The following is a 12780-nucleotide window of genomic DNA, read 5'->3' as shown; positions in this document are numbered from 1 at the left end:
AAACATCATGGAGTAGTACAAACATAAGTGGAGAAGCCGTGTAGAGTATATCTGGTAGAAATTTTATATCAAAACATGGAATGATGATGAACCTGGGCGTGTTAGTGGAATATGTACCTCGTCGAAATACGTATCTTTCAAAGGATACAAATTAAAAGGAACAGTACTTAACACGATCTTTTTAAACATGAAAATTTTCTAAAAAAATGCGTATGGTGAGTACGTAAAGAGAGTTTGTGGGGTACTGAAGGAAAAACTCAATTATTTTATTATAAATCATTATCTGTGTAAAATCTACCTTCTACAGTATTTAAGCATTAGGTTATGCCACACATAGTGAGCACTCTTCATTTTATTTGTTCAAAAAAAAACAAATTTGAGAAATATTGAACACTGTAGTCGAAATTACATGAAATTACAAGGACCATGCATTGCATACTTTTAGGCGTTTATCGGGTCATATTTTTACCCTAATTTATAAGTCCTTTTTCTATTCTTTTTGAGTGGTTATCATCTCTCTCACTTGTTTAGAGCTGTATTGTATCTATACGGATCAGAATATAACGATAGCGTAGAAGTTGTGCTGAAATAGAACTCGAGAAAATTATCAGATATTGAGGACCTAGGTACCCACTATAATGAACTTTTTTTTTTTTGGAACTACACCATAGACTTCCACTTTTTTGTCAAATCATGCTTATTTTATTGGAACTTGACCTTTGATAACAAATTTATTTAAAGATTTAAATTGTAAGACACCTTGGGCGTTAACGGATTAATTTTAGATATTGTTCTTACGAACAGTGTTGAACAATTCATTTCGTCATATCTAAATTCAATCACCTACAGCTCATTTTAGAAGCTGAACCTGAGAATATGGTATATGAAAAACTTGTGCAGCTAGATCAGTTCTGCAAGAAAGTCACGGAAAAACTGCTATTTGTTGAATATTTAAGGTAAATGTCACGGACTACCTTCGAAAAATCCCAATGATTTTCACGGTGAATATCATTTGGCATTTTTCGAAGGTAGTCCGTGACATTTACCTTAAATATTCGAAAAATAGCAGTTTTTCCGTGACTTTCTAGCAGAAATGATCTAGCCGCACAAGTTTTTCATATACCATATTCTCAGGTTCAGCTTCTAAAATGAGCTGTTATGGGTTGAATTTAGATATGACGAAATGAATTTTTCAGCACTGCTTACGAATGATAAGATTGTATTTTTTACTTAGTAATATTTTGTCTTTCATCTTTTCTACTTAAGGTGAAGCTTCAAGAAATTCAATTTCAGTTTTGCAAAACTTTAGAGTCACATATCTGACGAACGAACATCGAATTACGGCTTTGCTTCAAAATACCAGTGCCTTTGAAAACGTGAGTAGACTTTTATCGGTCATTGTGTCAGTGTCTCCAACAGTAATTTCCATACAAACTTTGAAGGGCTTCTGCAGTCCCAATTTTCAACCAAATGAGCTCACATTTTGGGACAAAGCATAAAATCTGGTTACGAATCGAATAAGCGGTGTTGAGTAAAATCGTTTTTTTTTTAACCACGCTACTATGTACAGGGGATAGACAAAATAAACGGGACAGGCAAAATTTTCACTTATCAATTTTTTTTTCTAGTAACTGTAACTTTTCGAAAAGTGTATCAAATATTCTCAAATGTTTACTGTAAGTTGAGCAACTAGTTGTGTATCAATGATCCAATATTGGAAAAGATCGGGCTATTTTGCACGAAGTTATAAAGAGTGTAGGAAAAGATATAATTATCCGATAGCCAACTTTGAGCTGTTATATCTCCGGATTCAATGAACCGAACGCAATGAAATTTTGACAATTTATGACTAAACTAATGAACTATGAAAAATTTTTGATTTAACATAAATTTTTTAACACCGAAGAAAATTATAACGATTAGATAATTTTCCTAATAGAACACCAAATTAGCCGAAAATACGTGGCTTTTTTGTATTTTTTATAAATTCTACATATTTTTACTCAAATTTCATCTTTTTTCCCTGATCCTAGACATGCAATGTATTACTACCCATCAAAGTCTGTTGAAGTTTTGATCCCAGAGCATGAAAAAATTCTTGGAGGTATTTGTGGAAAAATTCCTGAAGGGATTGATGGCAGAAGTCATAGAGGAACCCTTGTTAAATTCTTGGAAAAGGTCCTGTAGGGTTTTTTTGGAGGAATTCCTGGAAGAATTCTTGGAATAATTCTAGGAAGATGTCCTGGAGGAATTCCTGGATGTATTCTTGGAGAAATTTCTTGAGGAATTATTGGTGGAATTCCTTGAGGAATTCTTGGTGGGAATTTATCAAGGAATTCCTGACAGAGCTCCTGGAGTTATTTATGAAAGAGTTCCTTGAGTAATTTTGGGAGGAATTTTGCCTTTGAGGAATTTTTGGCGAAAGTCTTGGAAAAATTCCTGACGGATTTTTTGGAGAATTTACACCGATTAAGTAAAGAGATTCAGGTGAGCTTGTGGAGCTTGAAGGTCTTAATTTCAGAATAATTTGGATGACCTAGATCGCCAAGTGAATGTTGCTAAGCTATCAGAATATTTGGCGAACATTCGCTACAATGAAACATCATAAGATTTATAGATATTGCGACCCATACTTCAAAATACATTGGGTCGATTTGAATACCAGTGGACACCCAAATAGCAACACATAGAGATACTCGCAATATTATGAGGTGCAACAGACACAATCGTGAAAGAATTATGCCGATAGAGTGAACAGAAACAAGAGTAGAGTCTGTAGAACTTGAAGGTCCTAATTCTAAATAGTTTGAAAACCCTGGAATACCCCGTGAATGTTCCAAAAGCATTATAGTTGTGCACTGAGGCTCCATCAGCAGTATAGACTACATCCCATGAATATTTTTTTTTACAATGAAAGCATGATGCAGTATGTAGAAATCGTAACTCAAACTTCAAAGTGTTTTGGAGGCCATTTGTATTTCACGAAATGTCCAACTACCATAATATCAAAATGGTCGTAGCATTGCGAGGTCTAATGGACATCAACGTGACTAAATTTCATGAACAGAGCGAACACAAATGATGGTAGATGTTAGAAAATGAATTCCAGAGTAGTTTGGATAACATAGACCACTCAAATCATGTACCATGAATATTCTAGAAGTGCTTTGAGGCTTTCTGAGTACCGTATACTATGTTCTTTGTTGATTCATCGTGTACAAAATTTGGTATAAGATGTTGGATTTGTGACACGAACTTCGGAGTACTTTGGAGGCCTAAGAATAGCTCTGGGATCTAAACTTTTTTTTTTTCATTTCATTTTCATTTTATTTATTTCAAGATGTAGGATTCATAAAAAATACAGAAAAAACCCACGTATTTTCGGCTACCAGCAAATGGGGGGGGAGGGTGCCAAAAGGGGGGGGGGGGGTACCATGCATTTCTTAGCACAACTATTCCCCTTGACTATAAAAAAATTCCAGAGTAAAATGTTTAAAAAAAAAACAAAGAAGATAAAGCATTTCTGCCAAAAGTAGATCGTCCCGGGTGATTACGGGTTAAAGGGGACTCAGGGGCTTTAAGAAGTTCCAGGTTTTTAAGGGGTCGTAAGGGCATTTTAGGGGGCCCAGGGGATTCCAGGAGGTCTCAAGGGCGTCGCAGGGGGTCTCACGGAGCTCCAGGGATGATTCAGGAGGTCTGGCTTTCAGGGAGGTTTCTGTGGGTATCAGGAGATACGGGAGGGTTTTACAGAGTCTCAGGGGGTTTCTGGAAGTTTCTGGGAGAGTTTTAAGAGGTCTCAGGAGCGCTTGTGAGAATCCCAAGGGATTTCAGGGGGTATTAGGAGATCTCAGGGGTATTTAAGAGAATCCCAGGAAGTTCCTGAAAGTAACAGATGATCTCCGAGGCGTTTCACGTGGTCTCAAAGGGTTCCAGGCGTTTTTTGTTTAGTAGGGCCCCAGAAGGTTTCGGTAGGGCTCCAGGGGATCTCAGGGGTTCTCAGAGGCGCTTTCAAGGCCGCCAAGGGGCTTCATGGGGCTCTAGGGCGTCTCAGCGGTGCTTTAAATGGCCTCAGGGGCGTTTTAGAAGACCTCAGGAGCGTTTCAGAGGACATCAGGGGGTTTCATGGTGATTTTTTCCTTCAAAAAGATATCATTCTCACTGGAAATGCCATTGTAATGTATTTTTGAAAAGAAGAGGAGGTTTAATGCCTCTGGGAGAAGGGATTCAAATGGACATTCCACTCCCATGGTCTTTTCCCTGCTCCTAATAAAAAAGATATAAAAATAAGAGGTCTCAGAGGTGTTTCAAGAAGTACCAGGAGGTCTCAGGAGAGTTTCAAGGAGTCTCTTCAGGAGGTATCACGGGATTTCCAGGGAGTTTAGGGGGTCTCATAGGCGTTTCAGAGGATCTCAGGGGCATTTTATGGTGTCTGAGTGGGGCTCAAAATGACGAGAGTTTCAGGGAGTCGCTTCAGAAGGTATCATGGGGTTTCAAGAGGGTTCCAGGTGGTCTCAAGAACGTTTTATGATGGATCCCAGGATATCTCAGGGGCGTTTTAGGGGCGATTTCTCTAGAGTACCCAAAACATTACTAAAATCTCCTGGAATTTGCTCCTTCTATGATCCTTTAAAACTCCAGAAAACCCTCTTGGTCTCATCTCAAACCCCAGGAGATATATTTTTATTTCTCTAGAATTAAGTTCCTTTATTTGAAGTGTCGACTTGATGTATGTATTGATTTGAATAGCAGGTCTCCCTCTCCGGAGGGAGGAGAAGCCTCACACCCCTTGTTAAGAGCCTTCCTCGTCCCCAAAAACCCCTGCATGCAAAATATCACGCTAATCGGTGCAGTAGTTTCCGAGTCTATAAGGATCAGACAGACAGACAAAAAATCATGTTTATATGTAGGTAAGTGTAGAATCTCCAGTTAGCCTAGTGGTTAAGGCTATGGATCGCCAATCCGAAGACGGCGGGTTCGACTCCCGTTCCGGTCGGGAAAATTATCTCGACTCCCTGGGCATAGTGTATCATTGCACTTGCCTCACAATATACAAATTCATGCAATGGCAGGCAAAGAAAGCCCTTCAATTAACAACTTTGGAAGTGCTCAAAGAGCACTAAGTTGAAGCGAGGCAGGCCAAGTCCCAGTGGGGACGTTGGGCCATAAAGAAGAAGAAGAAGTCGTATACTATTGATGCGACTGCGACTGATGTAATACCACAAGATTTTTTTTTTTCCTGAGTGGTAGTAGTTCAGCCAAGATGTCAATGATGAATTTGTATCAGCCGCATAGATTGCACAAAAAAAAAACTATTCGAAAGTATTTTGGTGAAGCATTCAAAATTAGAATATTTAGATACAGCCCTGCGGGAAATGTCCATTGCACTGAGGCTAGGACCACACAGAATCGATAAATCCGACGACAATCATCAATAGTAATAAAAAGAATGAAAAGAATTCGTAAGAAGAATCATTTCCTGTCGAGAAACGGACGATGGATGCCATGTATTTGAAAATAAACAATCTTAGACAGAGTGATTCAATTTATATACAGTAAACTGGGATTGAATCGATAAAACTGGGCAATGACGTTGCTTAGAAGGGACGACGAATATATATATAGGTTTATTTCGGATGCCTTCTTAGAGTTATGAGAATGACTTTTAAAGCTACCAATAAAGATACAGTCGATTTAGGTTCATTGGGATGGGCTTCTTAGTCTTGCCGTAAGATCCCAACTGGGACAGAGCATGCTTCTCAGCTTAATGATTTCTGAAAATTCCACTGTTATTACCTGAGTGCTTGATATGTCAATTGAGCATTTTTGCATTCGAATATTGGTTACATTCTCGAGGAAGTGAAGAAAATTTCCATTACGAAAATATTCCAGACCAATCGTACATCAAATCGCGACCCCCAAAGCGAAATTGCGTATTTTAAAGTGAAGAATATTCATTTAACTGATGGTTTTAGCGCGTTGCCCCTCTCAATGCAAGGAGAATACATTTTACTAAGGTGGCGCAGATAAACATTGCAAACCACTGGTTGTCTCTTCCACTCTTCTGGTGTTCTTATGCAACTAAAATAGTGACGTCACTATTTCAGTTCCATAAGAACACTAGAAGAATGGAAGAGACAACCAGTGGTTTGCAATGTTTATCTGCGCCACCTTAGTAAAATGTATTCTCCTTGCTCTCAATGTATACTATCAAATCTAGGAATAAATTTAAATCAGCTCCACGACGACAGACATAGTGAATAATTTCACTATAATCCAACAATCAATTATGTAAACACAAAAACGCACACAAAATACAATGAACGCCGCCGAGCTGATTGATTGTTCGCCAATAAATTGAACTGATCTACGAAACACAAATCATGCCCCGCGAGACAGCCAGCTGTTTGTTCCAATAATGCATTCATCCTTAATAACCATTTTCCATTAATCAAACCCCACCACCAAATTGCACTCAGTTCCCAATCCCAACGAGGTCGCCCTCTCGACATTGTGGAACCCATCCATGACCACCACCCATCATTTTCGTGGAATCGTGATTCAAACACTAGCCCTGACTGGCTGTTGTAGTATGACTTTGCATAAATTTACGCGGCCATGAGCGCTCTCTAAAACATGCTAGCTTTGTTTGGCTTACCTCTATCGGCTTCGGTCTGCAGCGGTCCCACGTTGCCGAAGAATCGTTTATCCAGAATCTGTAGCAGCTGAAGCGCAGTCGAGTGGACTTCCACCCGGGGGCAGCCCGTCATCAGCAGTGTTACGTTGATAACCGATGTGTAGTGGTCGCACGGGTACTCCCTGTGTGGATGACAAGAATAAACAGAAGGATAAATAACGCGGACAAACAGGATAGGGTCAATGGAAAGGTCGCTTGTTCTGTTCAATAATGTGAAGAGGTTCCCAAAACACTACAGATAGTGAAATAATTTGATTTGCATTTCAGAATTCTAATAAATTTTGATAGTAATCTTTACATGTGGAAACTCCTAGAGAAATCCTTGAAGGAATTTCTGGAGGAATCCCTGAAGGTATTTGTGGAGGAATCCCTGAAAAAAAATTTGAAGAAAACCCTGCGGGAATTCCTGGAGGAATCCGCGAGGGATTTCCGGAAGGAATCCCCGAGGGACTTCCGGAAGGAATCCCCGAGGGACTTCCGGAAGGAATCCCCGAGGGACTTCCGGAAGGAATCCCCGAGGGACTTCCGGAAGGAATCCCCGTGGGACTTCCGGAAGGAATCCCCGTGGGACTTCCGGAAGGAATCCCCGTGGGACTTCCGGAAGGAATCCCCGAGGGACTTCCGGAAGGAATCCCCGAGGGACTTCCGGAAGGAATCCCCGAGGGACTTCCGGAAGGAATCCCCGAGGGACTTCCGGAAGGAATCCCCGAGGGACTTCCGGAAGGAATCCCCGAGGGACTTCCGGAAGGAATCCCCGAGGGACTTCCGGAAGGAATCCCCGAGGGACTTCCGGAAGGAATCCCCGAGGGACTTCCGGAAGGAATCCCCGAGGGACTTCCGGAAGGAATCCCCGAGGGACTTCCGGAAGGAATCCCCGAGGGACTTCCGGAAGGAATCCCCGAGGGACTTTCGGAAGGAATCCCCGAGGGACTTCCGGAAGGAATCCCCGAGGGACTTCCGGAAGGAATCCCCGAGGGACTTCCGGAAGGAATCCCCGAGGGACTTCCGGAAGGAATCCCCGTGGGACTTCCGGAAGGAATCCCCGAGGGACTTCCGGAAGGAATCCCCGAGGGACTTCCGGAAGGAATCCCCGAGGGACTTCCGGAAGGAATCCCCGAGGGACTTCCGGAAGGAATCCCCGAGGGACTTCCGGAAGGAATCCCCGAGGGACTTCCGGAAGGAATCCCCGAGGGACTTCCGGAAGGAATCCCCGAGGGACTTCCGGAAGGAATCCCCGAGGGACTTCCGGAAGGAATCCCCGAGGGACTTCCGGAAGGAATCCCCGAGGGACTTCCGGAAGGAATCCCCGAGGGACTTCCGGAAGGAATCCCCGAGGGACTTCCGGAAGGAATCCCCGAGGGACTTCCGGAAGGAATCCCCGAGGGACTTCCGGAAGGAATCCCCGAGGGACTTCCGGAAGGAATCCCCGAGGGACTTCCGGAAGGAATCCCCGAGGGACTTCCGGAAGGAATCCCCGAGGGACTTCCGGAAGGAATCCCCGAGGGACTTCCGGAAGGAATCCCCGAGGGACTTCCGGAAGGAATCCCCGAGGGACTTCCGGAAGGAATCCCCGAGGGACTTCCGGAAGGAATCCCCGAGGGACTTCCGGAAGGAATCCCCGAGGGACTTCCGGAAGGAATCCCCGAGGGACTTCCGGAAGGAATCCCCGAGGGACTTCCGGAAGGAATCCCCGAGGGACTTCCGGAAGGAATCCCCGAGGGACTTCCGGAAGGAATCCCCGAGGGACTTCCGGAAGGAATCCCCGAGGGACTTCCGGAAGGAATCCCCGAGGGACTTCCGGAAGGAATCCCCGAGGGACTTCCGGAAGGAATCCCCGAGGGACTTCCGGAAGGAATCCCCGAGGGACTTCCGGAAGGAATCCCCGAGGGACTTCCGGAAGGAATCCCCGAGGGACTTCCGGAAGGAATCCCCGAGGGACTTCCGGAAGGAATCCCCGAGGGACTTCCGGAAGGAATCCCCGAGGGACTTCCGGAAGGAATCCCCGAGGGACTTCCGGAAGGAATCCCCGAGGGACTTCCGGAAGGAATCCCCGAGGGACTTCCGGAAGGAATCCCCGAGGGACTTCCGGAAGGAATCCCCGAGGGACTTCCGGAAGGAATCCCCGAGGGACTTCCGGAAGGAATCCCCGAGGGACTTCCGGAAGGAATCCCCGAGGGACTTCCGGAAGGAATCCCCGAGGGACTTCCGGAAGGAATCCCCGAGGCACTTCCGGAAGGAATCCCCGAGGGACTTCCGGAAGGAATCCCCGAGGCACTTCCGGAAGGAATCCCCGAGGGACTTCCGGAAGGAATCCCCGAGGGACTTCCGGAAGGAATCCCCGAGGGACTTCCGGAAGGAATCCCCGAGGGACTTCCGGAAGGAATCCCCGAGGGACTTCCGGAAGGAATCCCCGAGGGACTTCCGGAAGGAATCCCCGAGGGACTTCCGGAAGGAATCCCCGAGGGACTTCCGGAAGGAATCCCCGAGGGACTTCCGGAAGGAATCCCCGAGGGACTTCCGGAAGGAATCCCCGAGGGACTTCCGGAAGGAATCCCCGAGGGACTTCCGGAAGGAATCCCCGAGGGACTTCCGGAAGGAATCCCCGAGGGACTTCCGGAAGGAATCCCCGAGGGACTTCCGGAAGGAATCCCCGAGGGACTTCCGGAAGGAATCCCCGAGGGACTTCCGGAAGGAATCCCCGAGGGACTTCCGGAAGGAATCCCCGAGGGACTTCCGGAAGGAATCCCCGAGGGACTTCCGGAAGGAATCCCCGAGGGACTTCCGGAAGGAATCCCCGAGGGACTTCCGGAAGGAATCCCCGAGGGACTTCCGGAAGGAATCCCCGAGGGACTTCCGGAAGGAATCCCCGAGGGACTTCCGGAAGGAATCCCCGAGGGACTTCCGGAAGGAATCCCCGAGGGACTTCCGGAAGGAATCCCCGAGGGACTTCCGGAAGGAATCCCCGAGGGACTTCCGGAAGGAATCCCCGAGGGACTTCCGGAAGGAATCCCCGAGGGACTTCCGGAAGGAATCCCCGAGGGACTTCCGGAAGGAATCCCCGAGGGACTTCCGGAAGGAATCCCCGAGGGACTTCCGGAAGGAATCCCCGAGGGACTTCCGGAAGGAATCCCCGAGGGACTTCCGGAAGGAATCCCCGAGGGACTTCCGGAAGGAATCCCCGAGGGACTTCCGGAAGGAATCCCCGAGGGACTTCCGGAAGGAATCCCCGAGGGACTTCCGGAAGGAATCCCCGAGGGACTTCCGGAAGGAATCCCCGAGGGACTTCCGGAAGGAATCCCCGAGGGACTTCCGGAAGGAATCCCCGAGGGACTTCCGGAAGGAATCCCCGAGGGACTTCCGGAAGGAATCCCCGAGGGACTTCCTGGAAGAATCCCTGAGAGAGTTCCTGGGGGTACTCCTGAGGGAATTCGTGAAGAAATTTCTGAGGGAGTTCCTAGAAAAATCCCTAAGGGAATTCGTGAAGAAATCTGCTGGAGAAATCCCAGGGGTAATTCTTCAGGGGATTCCTGAAGGAATCTCTGAGGGCATTCCCAGAGAATCCCTAGAGGGATTGCTAGACGGAAAACTGGCGGAATCTCTTAGGAAATTCCTAAAGGAAACCCTGATGGAATTCTCGGAGGAATCTCAGAGGAATTTCCTGGAAGTATCCTAGGGTGAATTCCTGAAGAAATCACCGAGGGAATTCCTGGAGAAAGCCCTGAAGGAATTCTTGGAGCCATCCCTGAAGGAATTCCTGGAGGAAACCCAGAGGTAATTCCTGGAAGAACACCTGGGTGAATTCCTGGAAAAATCCCCGAAGGAATTTCTAAAGGAATCTTTGAAAGATTTTTTGGAGGAATCCCTGGGAGTATTCCTGAAGCAATCCTTGCCCTGAAAGAATCCCTGAGGGAATTCCTGTAGGAATCCCAGAGAAACTTCCTCAAGGAATCCCTGAGGCAATTCCTGCAAGAATCTCTGAGGAAATTCCTGGAAGAATCCCAGGGTGAATTCCTGGAGGAATCCCTGAGAGAATTCCTGAAGAAATCCCTGTATGAATTTCTGGAGGAATCCCTAAAGGAATTTCAGAAGGTTTCCTGCAGGAAATCCTGAGGGAATTAATGAAGAAATCCCTGAGGGAATGTCTGGATGAATTCTGGAGAAATCCCTAAGGGAAGTCCTGGAGGAATCTTTGAGGGAATTCTTGGGGGGATTCCTGAGGGAATTCCTGGAGGAATCACTGAGGGAATTTCTGGAGCAATCCCTGGGGGAATTCCTGAAGGAAAATTTCCGGAGGAATCCCTGGGGAAATTCCTGGAGGAATTCCTGAGGGAATTCCTGGAGAAATCCTGGGGGAATTCCTGAAGGAAAATTCCCGGAGGAATCCCTGGGGAAATTCCTGGAGGAATTCCTGAGGGAATTCCTGGAGGAATCCTTGGGGAATTCCAGGAGGAATCCCTGGGTGAATTCCAGCATGAATTCCTGGACCAATCCCTGGGAGAATTCCTGGAGCAATCCTATGAGGAATTCCTGAAGGAATTCCCTTGGAGAATTCCAGGAGGAATCCCTGGAGAAATTCCTGGAGGAATCCCTGAGGGAATTCCTACAGAAATCCTTGGGGGAATACATACAGAAATCCCTGGGGGAATTCATACAGGAGTCCCTGGGGAATTCCTGGAGAAATCTCTGGGGGAATGCCTGGAGGAATCCCAGGGGGAAGTCCTGGAGGGACCCCTGAGGGAATTCCTGGACGAATTCCTGAGGAAAGTCCTGAAGGAATCTCTGAGGGAATTGCTGAAAGAAAGCCTTGATAAATCATCAGAATAATTCCTAAAGAACTCTCTGGTGATATTTTGAGCCTTGCAAGCCTTTAAAAAATTAAAACTGATAATAATCCTTCTATCGAGTAACAAAGTCAAAAAAGGATAATTTGACACGGTATTCAAGTACAGTAAACAACGCATGAATGCTTATGGAAGACAATAGATGTTCATATTTTCCAACGAAAGCATCCAACATCATTTTCACCTCTCTAGAAGGCGTACTTATCACAAAGAAACCATACCTGTTGTGCAGCCATTGAAACCCATCCGTAGGCGTCGAGCCGCACATAATGCGGAAAAAACTCCTCACATCGCGCCAACTTTCCATCTATTTGCTGATGCATACGATAAAGTCGGCTTTATACTTGGTAATCAAAAAGTTTATTATTGCCGGATTCGGTGTGAATACCGTATGATACGCGCGGTATGACATTCCACTGCCGGCGAGGCCGTTGTACTTTGTTCCCCGAACAAAAAAGGAAAAACCCCTAACAGGATGCTAGACGTCACGTGCTTTTTTTGTCTTCCTCGGAGGCGCAACAACGTCTCCGTCTGGGAAAACGGCCGCCGCAATGGTTTTCGCTCATAAGAATCAGGAAAGTGAGAGCTAGGCACGTTGTTTCGCCGAAGAAAGTGCGTGTTAAATTTCGACAAGAAAACAAACTCAGTTCATGCATAACTAATTACAAGTGGTGTTGCTAGATTTCAAGTGAAACTGTGACACGACTCATCCTTTAATCCATTTAGTCGAAACAACTTAATTGACGTTTCGTAAAATCTTATCCATGGTGTTGTACTTTACGGTTCGAATCGAACACAAAACCCTCAATAATGCATTATACAGAATAAAGTAGTGGTGTAGCCAAGCAGGTGAATCAATAATAAAATATCTTCGGTTTGTTTACAGATTTCAATAGATTTATATCTAAATCCATAGCTGACAGGAAATAGGTTCCTAGAGCAGGCTAAAGTATCATTTTTAGTCAAACAGACTAGAAGAGGTTCTTAGAACCATCATAAAACCACAATGAGAGGTATAAGGTTTTATAACGGTTCTCGATACGCCTACAAGACTCATTGGACATGAAAATGTTATTTGGGAGCTTAACCAGTTTTGGGTTGCAGGTCAAATGTTGGAATTCACAAAAAGTGTCGTGTTCGCGGACATAAAGTAATGCGTACAATAAGCTAATACTTTTCAACTTTTGGGTCTCCAGTTATAACCTAGTGGTTAAGGCTATGGCTCGCCAATCCGAAGACGGCGGG

The 12780-nt window shown here is 45.5% G+C and overlaps 1 protein-coding gene across 5 annotated transcripts in view; it reads right to left on the bottom strand.

Annotated features, from left to right (window-relative positions):
• The window catches only part of LOC109403764 (protein furry), a 460946-nt gene that overhangs the window by 264340 nt on the left and 183826 nt on the right, over positions 1-12780 (bottom strand). For all 5 annotated transcript variants that reach the window (XM_062852871.1, XM_062852872.1, XM_062852874.1 and 2 more), the window contains one exon: positions 6656-6816. In XM_062852871.1, the coding sequence (XP_062708855.1) occupies positions 6656-6816 (161 nt within the window). The remainder of the gene's footprint in view (positions 1-6655; positions 6817-12780) is intronic.

Source organism: Aedes albopictus, chromosome 2, assembly GCF_035046485.1.
Source record: "Aedes albopictus strain Foshan chromosome 2, AalbF5, whole genome shotgun sequence".
Classification (NCBI taxonomy): Eukaryota; Metazoa; Arthropoda; class Insecta; order Diptera; family Culicidae; genus Aedes; species Aedes albopictus.
Note: the sequence above shows the minus strand (reverse complement) of the source record. Positions and strands in the feature narration are given on the sequence as shown.